Genomic DNA, 20,977 nt, shown 5'->3' on the forward strand with positions numbered 1-20,977 from the left:
TGAACATCATGCTGTATTGAATAAGACTTGATACTAGCTATTGAGACCATAAACTGATTAGGAAAAAGTTTACTGTAATTAATTAAGTGAGAAGTAGGGTTATTCTCTCATTGACTTCTATACAATCAGACTTCTTTTTGGAGCCAGTGGAGTCGCCCCCTGATGGCCATTAGAAAGAATGCAGGTTCAAGGCACTTCCGCATGAGCTTCACTTTTCAGACCTGGAGCTAGCTGCCCGCTTGAGTCAAATTACCTTCAAAACTCGACGCTGTTGCGGTCCATCCGAAAAAGTCACCTCCTTCGAGCCGGATTTGAACCAGCGACCTAAGGATTTCTTCCATATTACTCTACAGTCCTCCGCTCTACCAACTGAGCTATCGAAGGGGCTGAAATACTGTTTGTACAATTAGGTACAGTACAATTTAACCTCAATTCTCTCTAATGGCGTAGATAAGCCTGAGCAGAAAAGTTTACCGTAACCCGTCTTTCCCTAGCGCCCCCTACAGCACTGCCACGATGCTGCATGCCCTAACTATATTTTGAACCCTCTATATGACAGACATAAAATTAGCTAATAGTAGAAGACTTGCCTTTTAGTTTATATTGTACTTTAGTGGTTTGAATTTCATAACAAAATTGTAATTAATCAAATACCCCCCCTGTACAGCTCCACATCTTTTCAAGTATGTCTTAAAACAACTGTCTGGAACCCAAATGAACATTGAAACATGTTTTTCTTGCTGTAATCATTCCTCCTGTTCATACTGACCATTAGAAGATCTCTTCATAATGTATTTACAATGTAAGTGATGGAGGACAAAATCCACAGTCGTCCTTCTGTGAAAAAAAAGTATCTAAAAGTTTATCTGAAGCTAATATGAAGCTTCAGCGTCCAATTGACATTGTGGGTGTATGTGATGTGCTGTTGTGTCTAGCTTTGTATTTTGTATGGTGTGTTTTTTGTGGGGGTTTTTTGTTTGTTTGTTTGTTTTGGGTTTTTTTCTTTGGTTTTTTTTTTTTGCTTTGTACTGTTTGTTGTTGTGCTGCTGTATGTTTTGACTGTAATGGACTACAGATGCAAATTAGGTTCAAGCTAACTTTGGTGCAGTGCATCTTTTATGCTTAAAACTGCACACTGTCCTGTTCAGTGAATCAAATCAAAATAAAAAATGAGTCAAATCAAGTAGATATCTTTCAACTTTACAGTCTTTTTAGTGCCAAAGTTCCTTTTTTGTTACTATACTTCCACTGCAGCTCAACAGGGAAACACTGTCTGAGGAAACACAAAGGGGGAATTTGATGCTAAAAAGACTGTAAATGTGGCAGATATCTACTTGATAGGACTAACTCAGACTGCTGAAGCCTCATATAAGCTTCAGATAGACTTTTAAATACATTTTTGCACAAAATGACTGTGTGGACACATTGTGGATTTTGGCCTCCATCACTTACATTGAAAGCACATTCAAAGAGGATCTTCTAATAGCCAGTATGAACAGGAGGAATGATTACAGCAAGGAAAACTTCTTTCACTGTTCATATGGACACCTGACTGTTGTTTTAGGTTTGACAAATTGTTAATTTCTCCTTTAAAGCACCTGACAGACTGAGACGCAAATCTGGGACTTTTACAAGGTTGGTAACCCTGCCTTGCTGTTTTGTAACTCGCTATATTTTTGTTGGGTCTTAAACAAGCTTTTTCTGAACTTCCTTTCAGTTTTCTGTCACCTACATTTTGACAAGAACATTCTCGTGGAAATCTATAATGTTGTTGTGCCCGATAACATGTTAATAGCTGGCCGTTGTGTCCTATGTTGGTAAGAAATTTCACAAAATTGACAGTGTTGACAGTTATTATTAGGGCTGAAACTAAGGCTTATCTTTATAAAGATAAAGATTAATCTGTTGATTATTTTCTTGATTTATTAGTTGTTTGGTCTATAAAATTTAAGAAAATGGTGAAAAATGTCAGTCACTGTTACCCAAAGTCCAAGATACAACCTAAAATGTCGTTTTGTCCACAACCCAAAGACATTCTGTTAACTATCACAGAAGAAACCAGAAAATATTCACATTAAAACCAGAGAACTTGGATATTTTTTTTTATTAAAAATGATTAAACAATTTAAAAAATAGTTGGTGATTAATTCTCTGTATTGACTTATTAATCATTGCTCTGACTGAATGTAGCATAAATACAAAGCTACAGAATAACCACTCTGCTGGAAAAATACAGTTGAACAAATTAAAAAAAAAAAAAAACAGTGAATGGGGTTGAATTCTTTATTATAAATCATTTACATACAAAGTAAGTCATTGCCATATCCATCCAAACATCTTGTTTACAAGGAGGGGTTAGTGAATCAGCCGGTCAGAAGAGGGGTATTTTGTCGTATTGCAGTGTACAAGAACACATTGGCACGAGGGGGTTAATCACCATACAATTATTTAGACTAAGCATCCATGCAGACACACACACACACACAGACACACACAGAATGTCATCAGCCTTCAAGTATGAGCGCACAACCGTTGTGCTGCTGTTAGCTCAGGTGTGGAGCTACTGACTGCAGCAGAGGAGGAGGAGGATGGACGAAGCAGCATGAGAAGCAGAAGATGAAGCAGCAAAGACGAGGTGATGTGCAGGATAGAGAGACAGTAGGTAGATTTCTTCATCCTCTGGACTTCCTGGATTGATGTGAGACTCCTCGTGTCCCATTCTGGTTCATGCTTTTCACTCTGAAGGAGTCAATCCACCAGCAGATTTGACCCCACTATTATCTGAATTCATCTTTCTTGTTGGAGGCTTTACATTGTGCGCCACCTGCTGGACAGCTTCCCAAGGCTTGATGATGGCTTTGCACAGGCTGACACACACTCACACACATACACATACCGCATCTTTCTGGTGAGAAGGACCACATGTAGAAGATGAAGTGGCTCTCAGAATTTAACCAATGAGGTCTGTGGCTTGGAGAAGTCTGGAATATCTTTTTGGTCATTTCCCTGCCCTTTTCCAAGTTTTCACAGAACACCTTTTTATATCTTTAAATAAAAATGGTTTATAAATCATCTACAAACCTACATTTTCTATAAATTACATATATTTTTTTTAACCCAGCAGTTAAAGAAACAGCTGAAATTTGCAGTAGAAAACTCAGGGAGAGGGAGACGACCTCTGCATCCAGCGGTGACAAAAAGATTGGTAGAAAAAAAACATCCATATAACAGCAAACTGGTTGATAAAATTTAGCCAAAACAAGTGATAGAAGGGTCCTTTTTTTGAGTGAGAGTTCGCTGTCAGGCCCCACAGTGTCCAATCACGGCTTAAGAGGGGAGCCGACGCACTGAAAGGCAGTCTCAGACTGGGTCAGTGTGTGTGTGTATATAACTTTGTGTGTGTATATTTTGAATGTGTGTAAATTAGTCAGCATCTGTTGCGTTATCATGCTCGTGTCAACAGCTCCTGAGCCCACGTCTTGATGGCGGAGGTTGTGTGTTGGAGCAGCTGCCACGTTGAGTTGGTGAAAGACAACGCGTGACCCTGCAGACACGATACGGACACCTCGCCACTGTAGGAAAAACAAAGACACAGTACAGGTTAAAAATCACTTAGTGCGGATTTAAATAAAACCAAACATGATTTTGATTTGGGCAACAGGGTTGAGTTTCACCAGCTCTTCCAAAATCCATCACTAGGCTTGTGTGTTAAGTCTTTTCAAAGTTCTTAGAGACTACTAGCTAGTTTAAAACTAGTGATTTCCTAAAATTTAAGAATGTCTTGGCTAGCAAAGACATCAAAATATGTTAACAATTAAGTATATGCAAAAAACACTTTTCAATGCCAGATGTAAATGTATTCTAGCCAGTTCACACACAAGAAAAATAGGGACACTTAATAAATGTTAAAGCCAGGTAACAAGGATGCCTCAGAGTACTGACTTGCAGGACTCCTGAAGGTTGGTCCACGCTCGTTGTAGCAGGTCAGACATGTATGCCAGCGCTGGCAGGATGTAGTTCTGGTGAAGGAGGAGGAGGAGCTCCTTCAGGTATGCCAACACCTGGAATACACTGTCTGGAGTGTTGGCGTTCACCTGTGCAAAGACATGGAGGGAAATAATAGTCACAATGACATAATATAAGACTGATTTGTTGCATAACTGAAAAGATTAATGTACAGTCTTACCCATTCTATGACCAGCGGTGTCTTTTCTTTCACCCAGAGGATTAACTGGGTGGTGTTTTCGGAGATGAAGATGGCTGCTGTTTTTGCCTTTTCCAAACCTTGTTCCATTAATGGCCCCAACACCCGCACACACTCAGAGTAATAATGAGGAGTGTTTGTCTCTATCCAACTAAAGAGAAAACAGAAACACTGTGAGACGATGCTTTATCTGAATAAACTATTTATACATACAATAAGTTTACAGTACTCTCTTTGGCCAACAGCTCCAAAAGGTTTATATTCCTCAGATAACTGTTGTTTTGGGATTGATTACTCACTTTATCTTGTTACGTCTATATGTAAGTATGTTGTCATCAGTTGTTGGCAATGCAAAGCAAGACTATTGCTCTGTTCTTGATGTGTGCCAGTCTCATTTATATGTAGTTTCATAGTTAGAATAAGGAACCAAGTAGTATCAACATCAGTAGCATCATAACGTAGTAAAGAAACTTGAAACAGAATAAAAATATTGAAAATATTAAGTATGGAAAATGTTTCAGCTGACATCTGGCCAGTCAACCAGACAGTGAAAAAACTATCGTGTGTACAGAAGCCTGAACAGGAAGTGAGTCAGAAGCCTACTAGATGAAAAAGCTATTTTTATGCTTTGGGTGGACTGGCTCATGGTCAGAGTGTACAGAGGTCAACAGGAACAAAGTCTGAAAAGATCCAGAGACAGAGTTCACCAGTATCTGGCACATACAGATGAGGATTAGGGCCAGGATTTGATAATAAAAATTCAGTACATTTGTCTGTGGAGAGAGCTGCTAACATAAAGTATATCCCTCAGTGGCTTGTTTTACGTCCATGTTATGTGTTGAGGATGAATGTTTGAAGGTGAGTGAGGTCGTACCTGAAGCCCTGCTTAGAGTAGACTGTTATTTTGCTCCAAGCCTGCTGAGAAACAGCTGTAACCCCTGAGCTGCGCAGATACCTGGCTGCTGTTGAATCTGAAATACAACACATATCGTAAGACCTTTTTACCCCACAATAACATCTGAAGACCATGAACATGTCCGTAAATATGAAGACTGGTCATTATGAGGAGGAAACGACTGGAGTCAGACCTGTGAAGGAGCCGTGAGATCTGACATCATGAGCGATGAAGCCGGCAGCAAACACGAGCAGGACCATGAGCAGCTTGGACCAGGGGAACCCGTGACCACGCATCTTCACCTGCAGATTCTGGAGACAGAAAAGGTAATACTGAGCAAAATCCAAATCTACATGAATATTTGGCATATTCACACATATCCTAGAGGTGCTTTGTAGAGCGGGAGATTTCCATTTCGTTGTTCGTCATGTGTTTAGCAGATAAATTTAAGTCTCAATTGCAAGTCAAATATAAGGACTGCTTATACATCTAGGCTACATATGTATAATTGTGTCCTAAATCAAACCCAGGACTCTTGGAATGAATTCTGATAATCAGTTAAGTTTTAATCATTACTTAATGATTATTATTTCAGCTTTTGCAGTGACTGTGCGTCTTACCTGACACAGGTTATTGCACTCTTGAAGGTCCTGAGATTCAACGGTGTCTCTCATCTCCTCATTGGTCACTTTGAAAGACTGGACAGTTTCTTCAAGGTTCTTCCTCAGCTAAAGATGGAAAATAAAAAGTCAAACACAGCATGTCCCAAGATGAAGGTAAATTAATTTAATGAGTGTTTACATCTCTCCACACTGTTAATTTTTAAAGTCCAGATAACACAGCATTCTGAGAGCATCTGTCTTCTGCATGGTGACAGACAGGCGGGACATAACGTTGAGAGGAATTTGATTTGAAAGTTGATAAAGTGGGCAAGTTATAATGAATCTTTGCTCTGTGCTGCTAAAAAGATATATATATAGATATATAGATATATATCTATATATATATAGATATAAGAATACAAAGAAATTGATTTTCTTTCTATTTTTTGGCATGTATTTTTAAATAAGTGCACAATATGACTGGACTTAATACCACTGGACTGGTGACCTAAAAGGTTTAAAAGGGCATTTTTCATTTTTATCTCGACTTAAACAATGAGACATAGAGTTTGGCTTGATTAAAGCAGTGGCTCTTGTTGCCAGCAGGAGTGTAAACATGCCCTAATTCTACTATCTCTAGGGAGGTGAGTTTGCTTTACAAACAATTAGACCTCATGGCAACAGTCATACCTTTGGTGGCAGGACTCTCCAGGACTTCAGTAAATGGTTCAACAGCAGACTGCAGAGGAGGAGAGAGGAATGAACAGTCAGCTCCAAAATCTTTAAATTACTTTTTATACAGAGAGAAAAAAAAAGATTTTATCTATAAAAGCTTAATTTGAAAAAGGAAAGAGTTTCAAAATCAATGCAAAATTAGCAAAAGGTCTATGTTGAGTGTGTATAACTGACCTGGACTGGGGTAAGTGTTTGGTATAGAGCTGCCTCCACACTCCGAGACTCTGTACATCCACACACAAACACTCTGTCATACTGCTGAGAAGCTGCGAGAAACATATGAGAGGAAGAATTAGACACAGAGAGTGATTATTCTCAGGGATAACAACATTTTTAAGCTCATACATTCCACACAATGCCTTCTTTTAACTACCAGAGAAGCATTCACTTGTGGAGTTTTTATGTAAATGTAAAATCAATAGTGGCAGCAGTAGCAAATCAAGACCACATCCTAGCCAAAAATACAATATGTCTTGTAGCTATATTGCACATATTGCAAGTATTGTACTACTGTTGATGACTACAACACTAACAGTCTCCAGTTGGTTCAGTGCAAAATGGCTACTTTTTGATTCTGAAGGACTCACAACTTAACCTGAAGTCTTTCATGTTTTAGATAACCAACACATTTTTTTACATGACAGCTAACCTGGAACTACTAATATTTGTCAGTGACAGTATTTGGCAGTTATGTCATCTATGGAATAATATGGAATAAATATAGCAAGTGGACTCAGAAATGTATAATACATAGCTGGTGGCTGTTTTTTTCCATTTTCCCTTCATGATTAGCTATTTGCCAATATGCTATAATGACTGTTTATGACACTTATCACCATAATGAGGCTGTTAACAACATGTGATAGGTTTATTATCAGTTTCATTTCTCCTGTTGCACTGAGCTAAACTACACTCAGAGTTCTGTAGCAGCGGTACTTTAGCACATGTGCGTCATGTGAGTCTTACCTCTCTCTTCATGTCATCTGGACAGTGTGGCGTGGCTCTGGACAGAAACGATGGCAGGTATGTGTGTAATGTGCTCTCAGGTTTGGCTCCGAATGCGAGAACTTTTAGTCGAGGGTACAGACGCCTCAGCTGCTCCTGCAGACTGTAAACAAACAAAAACAGTTTTTCTTTTCGCACTGGGAGGTAAAAATCACTCACAGAATAAACTGTACAGTACAAGTAAACAGCTTTTACTTCCAAAGGGGAATAACAGAAATGATAAATGTAACCACAATATAGTATTTGCAAATTTACATTTTTCCCAACAATTGTCATTTTTGAATGATTATATGCTCCATCATTGATGTAATGAATGATCTACGAAATACATGAAATATATTTAAAATCTAATGTCCTGTCATCAGTCATTTTATATGTGTGTGCTCAATTTGACTTTATCATGTGTCAGTAATGAGCAAACATGATTGATGGACATGTTCAGGGTGTTTTTATGTATCACGGCTCATTGGCTTCTGTTCTGTGCACCTATGCATAATTATTGTGCATGGATCCGGCGTCAGATCAACAATTCTCAATGTCGGACCGTGCAGTGTTGCTACTGGAGTGTACTTCCTGACCATGCGTTCAGTTCAGCAGACTCTCTCATTGTTTCTGCTGTGCATTAAATCCGAGCATCCCCTTCCTGTAACTGCTGTTCCCAATCACAAGCCTTTGTGAAGTGAGCTGACATTTACCTTGATGAAAGGGCATTCTTGGGCATGAAGGCAAAATCCAGTAAAGGAAAGAACTCTTTAGGACCCATGATGCCAAATCCCTTTGTCAGGTTTGCATGAAGTCTGGGAAAAGAAAGCAAACACACGTATTATAGAGGTAGAATGTAAAGCAGCTTTAGAAGAAAAAAAAAGAAAAGTCATGGTTAAGTTAATATGATGCTTAAAATAGCCACCTTAGTCAATAACAAATGTTGCCCAATAAAATAAAATAGCACAACTATAAAACATCCTACTGTATCTTCAAAATTAAAGTGTCATATCCAGGAGAGACAATATACTCACTGTCCATGTGGACAAATACGGTGAAAAAAGGGAAAGATTTTGAACAAAAACACATTCATCAGTCACACTTACAGTAGAAGTCTTTCCAGATAGGCGATGGCATATGAAGATAAGGACTTCACTCCCAGCACAGGAAGCATGATTCCCAGCCACACTGAAACACAAATCAAGTCCATAATTACTCCCCAGAACTTTACTTTGGTTACAGAACTAAACAGTTAGTCTCTTCAGCTTTGCCTTTTAAAAAAAAGCCTGAAAGCAACTACAGCCAGAAAAATGTGGCTTTTGTCCTTGTAAGTACATGATGAAACAAAACACACAGTTAGCTAACAGGATGAAAACTGCAGCAGCATGAGGGAGGAAGAAGATAGCCCAGCAGGCATTCTTCTGTGTAGTATCAAAGGAAAACTGTGTATCGAAAGTCTGTGATGTTAAATGCATTCCAGGTGTAATTTTGTTGTTGTGACTTTCACTGCTGCCGTTTTAGATATCCTTTCCCCCCTCGTTATACATCAGTATCAGTATAACATTTGCCAAGTCAGGTCATATCAAACTCTACCGCTCAAACAGGAAAGTCTTGATTGCTTTTTAAATTCCTGATGACAAGATTAGAGTGTTCCTGAACAGGGTTATGTTCACATTTTCAGAGAGAAAATTGTATTTTATCCTGATTAAATAGTTCAACATAATGGTAATAGGCAGAACATTTTGCATTTGTAGCTTTGCAAACTGCCTCAGAATGAGACAAACTGTGTCTTTCCTTCCCTAAGGGGAGTCAAATGATATTCTATAACCTTGTTTTTCTCCCGCAGACGAAGGTTGTTATGTAATCTTCCGAGAATATTCATCCTCCCATGTCCACATACTAACACCCACCTCAAAGCCTCACCAAAGACCTGGTGGCAGCAGCTGAGTTTTTGAAGTTACCTAGTGTGTTTGGCTTGCAGATGTCTGTCAGACATGTGCTACTGCTCTAATGTGCACTGTTGCTTCATTAACCCTCAACCCAGAATTTCTATCAGCACACATTGTTGGGAAAGTGGGAGAAAGGGGAGAGACACAGTCAACAGCACTAGTACAGCACAGAGGACTGTGAAATACCGTGTCTACATGTATGAAAAGAATATATGGCTTTGTGTTTGTGTGCAAATGTATGTAAATTCTTCAGTGTTTTTTCGACCGTGTATCACCTCTTAGTCCCTGGCTGAGATCGTAAAATCCAGCTTGACCCAGAGCCCACATGATGGTCAAACACTTCACTGGACGATTCTGAACCGACCTCAACAACTCCAAATACTAGAGAGGAAGAACAGGGGAGAAGGTATTACAACATGTTAGAAAGATATTGCAACAGAGAAATCCCTAGTACACTGAACAATGGAACTGAAACTGCCAGTTTATGCACAGATTGGTTGGTTGGTCAGTTTACAGCTTAAAAAAGCAACTGAGAGTGTTTTTAGAAAAGAAAGCAATTGTACAATTTGTTTTGTTATTTAATCTTTAACAAGTACATTCATAGCAGACAGGGGCAGTGAATCCTGCAGGACTAAATGACACACACAAACACATTTGCTCACCTCAGGCAGGTTTTGGGTGGCTATTCTGGGTTTGTCTTGTAAGATTGCTTGAATGCAAACTCTGTAGCCGTGCAGTGGTTCTCCTGAAAATAAAGAGAAGAGACTGTTGGGTATAGAGCTGAAACAATCAGATTTTCACAATCAATTGATGGTTTGCCAAACATTCTTTACTTCCAGCATCTAAATTGTGAGGATTTCTCACTTTTCTTTGTCTTATGCAACAGTAAACTGAATTTCTTTGGGTTTTGGACTGTTGGTCAGACAAAACAAGACAATTTCAAGATGTCAACTTGTAAACTGTGATGACAACAATTTTCTGACATTTTATCAAACACATGATTAATCGAGAACATAATCGGCAGATTAATCGATTATGAAACTAACGGTTTGTTACAGACATAGTTTGGTGTTTTTGTCTGTTCTTGAACATTGACACTGCTGATCCCCATATTGTGTATTCTGACCATAAGCAACAACAAACTGATTTACTGATAGTTTCAATGCTCTACACAAAAAAGGAGCATTTTTTATTTCTCCACAGTTAAAGGACCAGTGTGTAGAATTTAGTGGCATCTAGTGGAACGGATTTGGCAGAAATGAAATATAATATTCATAAGTATGTTTTAATTAGTTTAATTTTTAATTTAATCACCTGAAAATAAGAATTGTTGTGTTTTTGTTAGCTTAGAATGAGCCCTTTATATCTACATAGGGAGCAGGTCCTCTTCCATGGAGGCTGCCATGTTGCACCGCCATGTTTCTACAGTAGCCCAGAACAGACATACCAAACACTGGCTCTAGAGAGGGCCTTTCACGTTTTTCGCAAGTTTTGCGGCCACATAGGGTGAGGGGAGGGGTACTCAGTTGGTTTCAATCTGCAACCTCACCTCTAGATGCCACTAAATCCTACACACTGGTCCTTTAAGGTCAGCTGACCTTACATGTTCTACCACATGTCAGTCCATGATCAATGACAAACTTGAAGGATAACAAACAGGAGTAATTAGGGGAAACTGTAAGCCAAAGCTCCAAATTTGCTCGTTTTACTGAAAACACATAATTCTACATTGCAAATAACATTGAAGATAGGTATGGTGACAGTGGAGACAGCAAAAAGGAGAGATGAATGATTTCCAAGTTCTTGTCCATACCTGACTGTCTGTCCAGCTCCCTGAGCATAGTGTAAATACAGTGGTCGAAGAAATCTGGCAGAATGTCACTGCAACGTCCAATGAGGCCTTTGATCACGCCCTTCAGCTCCTTTCCTATAAGGCAGTATGGGTAGTCTGTGGACAAAAGACAGAAAAAGATGGATATTAAATAAAAAAGGTTGACTTTCGGTAAGAGTACAGTATCAGAGTCCTTCACAAACTTGTAATATCTGTCAGTTTGTTAGAAACTGAGTCAAGCAACATACTGAAGTATTGTAATAATTTCTACTTTTCCAACCTGCATAGTAAAAAGTTAGGTACAAGGATTTGTGGCCATTGCTGTGTGATGTAGCGTCACTGATTGTTTTCCTTGAACATTAATGAGCATCATTTTATATATCATGAAAATGTAATAATTTCTTCTGACATTAGCTGGGACACCACCAAGCCTGGGCTTCTCCACTACAACACAGTAACTAATTGGGATCTAAATAAACAAACAAACTATAAAAAGCTGCAGGAAACCATGAGAGAAGTAGAAAAGAGTAAAAAGCTACACTGAACATGTACAATATTTTTCTGGCTTATCAAAAATAAAACATATCTTAGTTTGACAGACCGTGAGCATAGCTGCTGAGTGTGGGCTCAGTCTCTGGTGCAGTCAGATTGAGGTTGAGGTATCCTGCCAGATCTTTGACCCACACTGATGGGTTCTCTGGGAACAAGGTCTGACTGCGAGCCAACTGCTGCTTCAGGTCTGCGACATCCAACTAAAAAGGTAGGACAGAACAGGACAGAGGAAACATTAAAACTCCACTCAAACAACAGTGTCCATTATGCAAAGATGAGACTGTGATTCAGCATGTGATAGTTTGCTTTCAAGACACCACAATGCAGCATTGTTTCTGTGTGATTGTATGAAGATATTTAGAACCTGGAAAAGTTTTACAAAAGCCTTTATGTTCACAAAGGTCAAACAAGTTCTTACATCAGTGCTTTTTTTAATTTTAGCTTTTAGACACAGATAAGGTGATAAGGGGCAAAAAGCACATGCAGAATGTTTTAATAAGTCCAATGACGTTCCTCCTCTCATAAAACATCAATAAATAAACAAGTCTAACTTTGTTTTAAGCATTTCATACATGCATTAGTTTTGTAAACAAATTTCAAAATGCTCTGATGGAGAAAACTCCTGGGAATGTGCATTACTCACAGCTTTGAAGGCTTCCTCGAGGGTCTTATGAGTTGCCCGAGTGTCTGTATTGCTGGAGTGTGACTTCTTGGATGGTTTACTTGATGAGGGCTTCTTGTTTTGAGGCTCGGCTGGTGGTGGAACCTGCTCCTTGTTCTGTTTCTTGCCCATCTTCTCGAAGCCGTCATACAGAGTTTCTGACATCTTCAGGGGTGCTGAGAGAGACAAGGCAGTTGTGGTTAGACACGCCTCTTTGCAGATATTGAACACGGCGTCTTTTCAAACTTCTTTATTCTTCTAACACCTTCTCATCTTATCCTCCCTGTGCCCTGAAAGTCGAGTTAATCCATAAAACCATGGCATTCCCCGCCCCTCTTACTTGCCCCCCTCGCATTCAGTGCTTTTCTTATCCCTCCCTCTATAGCTTGCGTAATGGACTGTGTTAGACAATATTCATGCAACACAAGTTACAATCCACAAGGGAATAGAGTTAAGCACATTCCAAGTATTCCCCAGTGTGTTACTTGTTAAGACCCTCTTGTAAACAAACTAGTCCAGTTCAACTAAGTTAAACCACTCGCCATATTAGAGCTCAGCTGGAACTCAGTTTTGATGGTCAATACCAATATTTGTGTACAAAGGTTATTAATTCCAGATATTTTATGCCGATACACCAATATTCAATTCAACCTTAAAATATGTCATGCAATGTGTAATATGTTCTTTTTATGTTACCCATTAAGTTTCCGCCGATCGACTAATTGTTGCGGCACTATATGTGGGGCTGACTCAAAACTACAGTGCCCATGTTCATAATGAAGAAACTTCTCACCCAGTGTAATAGTTTGGCTCATTTATGTGTTTTCTAACAGTTTTTAAATAACAATGGAGCTCAATGACACAGAGAAATAAGCTTTATCAGGGCTTTGGCTACAGAAACAATACTTTTTTAACAGGATTAATGAATTATTGGAACCCATACTATTAAAATCTGCTCAATAAGGCTCTAACCCTAAATCATGTAGCCAACACATTTACAGTATTTAACTATGGGTCTACATGACTGCACACAGGAATTCCAGTCAGACCCTCCCGCAATCTTGAGTTGGTTGTTGACAGAGGTCACCAGTTGTTCACTGATCATTTAGCTGTACATGCCGCTGAGAAACCTAAATCTATATTGGGGATCTATATGTGTGTGTCGGCACAACACACAGCTGTGACGCAAAGAAGGGACTAGTTTCATCACAGCGTCTCCTATTTCTTCAACTGGAATGACTTTACCACCACAACTTCCCCATTCAAACATCAGTCAGTCAGGATCATTCTTCACATTCCTGAACTGAAGTAAGGCCACCACTTCAAGCAGGCTAAACTCATTGGTAACATTTTGGAGACTTTTTTTTTTGTCCAGACTGAAGCCAATAGTCATCTCTGAATGTGTCAGCTAAAAATGGGGCTATGAAGCTCAGGCATGTAATCATAAACAGCTTAGTAAGCAGAGCTGAAGAACCAGGAAAGTACTGAAAGCTGAGAATAAGGGAACCAGGTGTTTGTGTCTATTAATACAAAACAAAAGTCAGGAAGTCGGTCATTTCCAGTGGCAGCCCCTGACATGAGAAGACATCTGCTTGAGTGAAACAGTGAGAGGGTGACACCGAGTGAAGTGACTAATGAATTAGAACGAAACAGAGTAAGAGTCTACAGCCATGTGCTTTAAGCTAAATGCTAATGTCTACATGCTAGCAATGACACAACGACAATGCTAACATGTTGATGTTTAGCAAGTATAATATTTCATCTTAATGTAGCATGCGAACATTGCTAATTGGCAAAATAAACCAAAATACTGGAAAACTTTGAACCGATGATAGGGAGAATGAGGGAGAAGGAGGAGATGTCATAATTTTTAGCGAGATAATTAAATGTTTTAGTGAAAAAAATCCCACAAACATTATTCAAAACAGTATTTTTATGAGTCCCTTCATGGGAAACATGTAAACTTGGTGACTGTCTTGATAGCTGCTGGCATGCAGAAGTTACATTATGTGAATATTAAATTAAAGCATGTCAGTTCTGTGTCCTTGTAGAGAGCGATATTCCTATTTTACTCCCAACTGTCTCTGTGGAAACCTTAAAGGATTTAACACAAACTATCTCTATAGTCTTTTGAAGCCCCACTCCAGCCAGCATTACTTCCTGTTTAATGGTTAGCGTTCTTCCTCAAACAGAGAATGGCGGTGTGGCTAGTAGTCTGACATAATCCATTACCATGGCAATCAGATTGCCATTCTAGCACACTGGATCATCTATCCTAAGCAGTGATATCTTGCTTTGATTATTTTACAGTAAATGTCCATAAATTTTCCTCCTCAGTGGCCAAGCCCGATTCTACAAGGGTGCAAAAGCATGCAGTGCACCCTCAGTTTAATATTTTGCACCCTCTGTTGAAATTTGAATAATAAATGCCAAGTGCAAAGGTGCACGGACTGTGTGGGCATCTCCATGCGCACCTGCTATTTTAGTTCATATATGTGCCACAAGGCAATGTGCAAAAGGACTGAGTGAAGGTGAATATAGATCAGCAGGTGTGGTGATTATTAAATACTCTCTCAGCCAGTCACATCACTGCTCTCATAGCTCTGAAACAGCTGAGCCAATCACAGTTAAACGTGAGCCCTGCACGGCCGTGTGTAACGGTACTGCAATCTGACACGGCACTCAGAGGCTGCGGATTTATCAACGTATCAGTCCTGCTGACCAGGTGCTGCAGGGATTTAATGAACTGAAGAAGTTCTTCATAAAGTATAAAGCAGCTGTGGACAACAGATACTGTAAGAATCACCCACATTCATTTATAGATCACTGCAGACTGATTTACTGACTTTTTACTGATTTTCTGTGCCTATTTTGGTCGGCAAGTGTTTAATTGAAATAAATTATTTATATTTTAATTAAACCATGGCCTGTGCCTTTTTAGGACATCTGACAAAAATGGTTTTCTTGCAAGAGTTTATATCAAGCCCCGTTGATGAACACCTGATCAAATTAAATTGTCATGATGGTGCATAGACCTTTATTGGCTGAGGTGTTCAAGAACACAGTGGAGAGAAAACTTGCAAGATGGTTCCTGAGGACTTGATTAAGAAACAATTCAGCAGCAACTTATCTAGCTATAGAGACTGGCATCAATCTAAGTGTTGACATATACTATACATCGCAACGTAAAACTGTACACACACTGACATGAGAATGCAGGCGGATTTTGTTGAAGAAATGTGGGAGACTCGGTGTCTGTCAGCAGAGTTTCTTGGTGGTGTGGTGGGGTGTAATTTGAGGAGGTGTACAGTACCCAACATGGCCCTCTAACAGGGTGGACCAGAATGAATTCTCACACCAGCAGAAGAATAGCTGGCAGGATTATTCACATGTAGACAAAAAGACACTGCTCAACAAAACAGAACAGGCTGTCTTCTGTCATTAAAAACGGTTGGATTTTCAACGGTCATCTGGCAGTTAACACTAAAACACACATGAATTGTGTATTAAGCCTTTTTTCTGGTATTCACTGAATAGAGGACAGAAAAACTATTCAGTGACACAACAGATACAAAACTATTTCCAGTGAGATCATAAGTGCACAGGCATTATTTCAGTTTTTATTAAGTGAGAAATCAAATTGGTGGAAGACCTGTTGATTATTTATAATAACAGCTGGTAAAAGTGATTAGTAATAGCTTCTGACAATGTCTTTTAAAACATTTTAAATACAGTTAGTCAGTTGCGAGCAGATCAGCCATATTAAACTTGGTTTGACATAATCAGCTTTGTTGAAAGAAGAGCCCTCGTCAGACATGCTATAATGTGGTCCACCATAGGTATGGTCTCAGCTGTCTTACATATGACCCTCTCAAGGTCCAGCGTGTATGTAAAATGTCATTACAGACGTTGTAAACTAGACCCATGGCTGCAAGGCCATTTAACAGGAGCACAAAGAAACTGCCCTGAAAACCTTTTATATGTTTTACTCTCATTTGTATCATGAAGTGTTTAAGAAGAGAGGGGCTCCGAGTAAATAACAAATAGTATATCTAATATTGCCTGTTAAAAAAGGTTCCCAGCAAAATATGAAATTTCTATCATTTTAAAAAGATATTTCTGATGTATTATTTTCTTTCTTATGTTTCCTTGCTAAGATGCCACCCACAAAGATTTGGGAACCTGCTCTAATAGAACATAAAGCCTAAAGCTGAACTTGAGGCTGGAGGATTATTTTAAATGTGCCAAAACCACAAACTCAACAGTATCAGTCTCATGATCCAAGTGTTGGAAGCCTTCAAGGAATAGACTGAGATGTAGCAACAAGGCCTGTTGATTGTGTTAGAATATTGATTATTTCTACAGGTTCAGTGGTAAGTTAAGTATTCAGACAAAAGTACAAGCCGGGTTATATTGTCTCAACAGCAATGTAGATTAAATACTTTGCATAAATACCATCGTGGTTACAGAGTTTACTTACCAAAAAGAGTATTTCTTTTAGACAAAACCTTTACACCACCTCTCCACTGACACGGTCATGGTCACTGTGCTCTGCTCTTCTACAAGCCAGAGAGACTTTGGTCAGACTGATTCACTGATAAAACTGGTAAATAAACCAAATAGCAGTGGCAGAGTGTGATTTAATCTCTTCTATCAGCCTTATCATTATTACATTATTTATATGACCATACTTGTGGAGAGGGTGCAGTGATTTAGGGAACACGTGTGCTAGCTGATTTATTGATTATGACGTATGCTGAATATAAAACCAATCAATCCATCAAAGGTCTGTAATTATGTTCTGCTGGGCTGGAGGCCAGTGAATTAATGATACAATCAGACACAGCCAAAGTTGAAAGGTTTGCTGTGATGTTTTATCTATTTGCAACATGTACAGTTTTTCTATGCTGGAAATCTACCCGGCTGCAGGTGTTCTGTATGGTAATTTGATTCATCAAGCACTAAACTGATATAATCAAGATACTGAAACTAGATTTTGATACAGGGCGTCGTGATCAGGTAATAAAGCAAGACCCACCTAAAGTCCCTTGTCATGTCAGCAGATAATGTAGTTAACTGGTGCATGTTCCCTGTCAAATTTGAAATAAAATCAGCTCAAATCAGTCAACACACTGTAAGCCTTGAGTTCTAGGTCCCAGGGAAAGATGCCCACTTTGTTGATAATCCTGCACTTATGTTTTCTGTTTTTTATGCATGAAAAAAGACTGAGACTAGAGCTGCAATGATTAGTTGATCGACAGATAATTAGTTGGCCATTATCTGGAAAATCGATTTATCACTTTGAGTCTTTTTTTTTTTTTTTTTTTAAAATGCCATAATTCTCTGATTCCAGCTTCTCAAATGTGAATATTTTTCTGGTTTCTAGAACCCAAGATGTCACCTTGGGCTCTAGGAAACAGTGATTGACAGTTTTCACCATTTTCTGACATTTTATGGACCCAACGACTAATCAGTTATTATAATTGATTGTTAATCAATTATCAGTATAGTTGCTGACTACTTGTCTGTAAACAAATCAACCACTAATTTGAGCTCTAGTGCAGTTTAGCTAAGATTCACAGATGAAAACTGAACTATGAAAGGAAGGATAAACATAAACCCTGCAAATTCAGGCATCTACCAAAATACTGAAACAGTCCCGAAATTAATTTCACGTGCAAGTAATTGTAATGGCAAACCACCGACTTTGCACGAGTATCAGTTAAAGGTAGAGTCAGTGATTCTGGAGAAAGATTGTTCAATACACTTTTTGTCATATTCAGCGAATATCTCCTCACAGCCCGCTAACTGTCCGTTCTGTGTGTGCTCGTGCACAGGACAGGGGGAAGTCACCAGAGCAGCTGTCTGTATGAGGACATGACAGTCTCCCGTCTCCAGCCCTCGTTGAATGGTGGGAGAGAGCTGGAGAACTGGAGAGAAAGAGGCTGTGGCCAATTCACATAGAAAATGTTTTCTCACGGAACAGATACACTTCCATTTTATGAAATGTATCGATTCACACTGAATCCGAGAGTCTCACAGAGACCCCCCACGTTTTTTTACGCTCCGAGTCTGTTTCCATCACGTTTAGTGAGACATAATCTGAGCAGGCAGCTGTTTCAATCACACAAATATCTCGCTGTATATGTGTTTTCAACTTATTAACCGTATCAATGAATCAATAAATACAAACACAGTTGATTTCTTCCTATAGAGCCAACATGAAAATGATTTTGGTTCAGTATATTTCTGCTGTCAGTCATCCTAGTGAAGGCAGTTTGTCTGGCCGCTGTCCTCTCAGCTCTCCAGGAGCTGCAGGTGACAGACGGCTGCTTCTGTGGACAGAGACGCTGAATGCATGTCGAGTGAGAAGTGGGGAGGCCGCAGAGAGACAGACAGTGTGGATGGACTGTTTTTTTTTCCACTTGTGATAAAATGTAAGAAGAACAGTAGTGACTCCACAGCTGTTGCATCGCTCTGGATTCTGCCATATTTCTCTCTTGGTCATAGCCAAATGCAATAGCATTTGCATAGCAATGCGCATCCAACAATCTTTCTCCTGTATGACTGAATCTACCTTTAATTCGTCATGAGGAGTGCTATTCAAACTATTTCTGTGCCTTTGGAAGGAGTTTCTGATTTTATGTCTGAAATAAATAACCCTTATGAGGTCATCAGGGTTAGCTCAGCTTGGGCTTGGAGACAGAGAGTTTGTGCTACAAACTGGGGGGGTGAAATTTCAACAACGTGGCGTTTATCAGACATAGACTGAAATACACTAGCATTTTTCAAAGGTTGAGTCATTTAGGTACAGAAAAATCTGCTCTGCTGCTTTGATTTCAACCATTCTTTACAACAATCAGTCTTTTAAGTCTACCAACTCTATAAAAAATTCACTACTAAATCAGTAGAGTACACCTTTTATGTATCAGCATGTTACTGTTGTAGCTGCTGGAGGTGGAGCTAGTTTCAACTACTATATATACAGTTAGCTAGTTTATTCCAGTGGTTCCCAACCTGGGGGTCGGGCTCCTCTAAAGGGTCACCAGGTAAATCTGAGGGGTCGTGAGATGATTAATGTCACTATCTTTGATTTGTGGTGAAATATTGGATCATTTGAACATTTATTGAAATGAAACTATGTGAGAAGTTCAAAGGGAAAAATCACTATTTGGTGGAGCTGTTAACAACTCATAGACATCTGAAATGTGACCACGACTACACACTGCTTTTTGTCAGACGTCAAAAGCCAAAAAGGTTGGAAACCACTGGTTTCATCTTTAACGATGTAGTTATATATATATATAGTATTTTAAAAGCTTGTTCTAGTATCCATTGTGTCAAATCTTCATCTGAAAAGTAACTAGAGCTGTCAAGTACCTCAAAATTGTACAGTACTTGAGTAAATGTATTTACTTTGCAGCACTGCTGATTCGTCAGCCAAACTCTTTAACTACAATGTAACAACAGTCTGAAGATGCAAATAGTGTGACAGCAGCAGAAAGACAAAAGGTCACAGACACATACTTCACAGATGCAGCTCCTCAGAGATGACGTTGCCTTTGTTGACACACGGCTGCTAGCCAGCTAACTGCGAATAGCTAGCTGACTATCAATTACTTCTAGCTGTATGTGGCAGGACAACACAACCCAGAACGGCTTAGCTTGCTGTTATTGTGAAATCAAAGTGTCATCAGAGAAGCTACAGTACTGCCACTCGGACTAACATAAAATTATCACAGGAAATACTGCGCGATGCTAAAGCTAGCTAGCTCGTCAAGTCAGATGACCGTTATGAGCCGTTCTCGCACGTAGCGCACGAAAATTTCACTTGAAAGGAGTCGGTTTAAAGTGTGAATACAGCCGCGCAGGTGGCCCCATCCTCGGTGTTTCGTATGAACCCTGGTGGTGGGGTAAAGGAGTCACGGAGCAGCTAACAGTGGGCCATGTTCACTTCACTTACGTCTAGCTTGCTGGTTGGACTCGCCCAGGGCTTTCCTTCCCCCGCTGCCGCCGCCGGGCTTCTTGTCAGTCGGGTTTTTACCTCCTCCCGAGCTGCTATTTTTCTTCCCTTTCTTCACTACCTCCCATTTACCGACTGAGCCGTTATTTGAAGCCATGTCTCTGGTCCGGACGGGGTGTTTTAGCTCCTTCCTCCCTGCTGAATGACACAGGACGACGACGGTTTGAAATGAAACGCTCTGATCATTTAACCGTCAGCGTGCCACGTCTCTTTGTCGGCATGACGTCAGAGTGATGCGTCCGATCCGTTACTTTCATATTTCTGTAAGTGGACGAGTTGATACATGTCTTTGTTTTTATTGAACATATCTTAATGCTTCACCCCAAGTAACCGTGGTTATTTGAAAATCAGTGTAAGTTCTCTTACTGTTTAGGTCAAAATTGTATTTACATATAATTAGCAGTGATATGTGAAATAGTAGTGGTGGAAAGTACATTTATTCAAGTACTGTACTTAAGTTCAATTTTGAGGTACTTGTACTTTACTTGAGTATTTCCATTTGATGCTACTTTATACTTCCACTCCACCTCCACTCCAC

The 20,977-nt window shown here is 39.5% G+C and overlaps 1 protein-coding gene and 1 non-coding gene across 3 annotated transcripts; both read right to left on the reverse strand.

Annotated features, from left to right (window-relative positions):
• Nucleotides 1-296: 296 nt before the first annotated feature.
• trnay-gua lies at nucleotides 297-384 on the reverse strand. Its single transcript is given in 2 exon segments — nucleotides 297-332; nucleotides 348-384. It is a non-coding gene; the product is annotated as a tRNA-Tyr (tRNA).
• Nucleotides 385-2,269: 1,885 nt separating this feature from the next.
• Nucleotides 2,270-20,650, reverse strand: tmem214 (transmembrane protein 214). 2 transcript variants are annotated; one of them, XM_044377385.1, is made up of 18 exons: nucleotides 20,380-20,454; nucleotides 16,897-16,975; nucleotides 12,399-12,592; nucleotides 11,805-11,955; nucleotides 11,186-11,320; nucleotides 10,035-10,117; nucleotides 9,648-9,753; nucleotides 8,530-8,611; nucleotides 8,137-8,238; nucleotides 7,403-7,544; nucleotides 6,611-6,702; nucleotides 6,392-6,440; nucleotides 5,720-5,827; nucleotides 5,293-5,410; nucleotides 5,079-5,175; nucleotides 4,187-4,355; nucleotides 3,943-4,094; nucleotides 2,270-3,572 (listed from the first exon to the last, which is right to left on the reverse strand). In XM_044377385.1, the coding sequence occupies exons 3-18, from the start codon at nucleotides 12,579-12,581 to the stop codon at nucleotides 3,446-3,448; spliced, it is 1,896 nt and encodes a 631-aa protein (XP_044233320.1). In that variant the 5' UTR covers nucleotides 12,582-12,592; nucleotides 16,897-16,975; nucleotides 20,380-20,454; the 3' UTR covers nucleotides 2,270-3,445. The 2 variants fall into 2 exon arrangements, with proteins under 2 accessions (XP_044233320.1, XP_044233319.1); XM_044377384.1 differs by lacking the exon at nucleotides 16,897-16,975 and having other exon boundaries at nucleotides 20,380-20,650.
• Between the last annotated feature and the right edge of the window lie 327 nt (nucleotides 20,651-20,977).

Source organism: Thunnus albacares, chromosome 16 (genome assembly GCF_914725855.1).
Source record: "Thunnus albacares chromosome 16, fThuAlb1.1, whole genome shotgun sequence".
Lineage (NCBI taxonomy): Eukaryota > Metazoa > Chordata > Actinopteri > Scombriformes > Scombridae > Thunnus > Thunnus albacares.

Excerpts from the sequence above, each read along its gene's own strand:
- tmem214 (XM_044377384.1), bottom strand. The coding sequence starts at position 20,536 with ATGGCTTCAAATAACGGCTCAGTCGGTAAATGGGAGGTAGTGAAGAAA. Across the intron at positions 6,441-6,610 it reads AAACACTTACCCCAGTCCAG|TCTGCTGTTGAACCATTTAC; the intron begins GTCAGTTATACA and ends CCTCCTCTGCAG. Across the intron at positions 5,176-5,292 it reads ATCTCACGGCTCCTTCACAG|ATTCAACAGCAGCCAGGTAT; the intron begins GTCTGACTCCAG and ends GTTGTATTTCAG.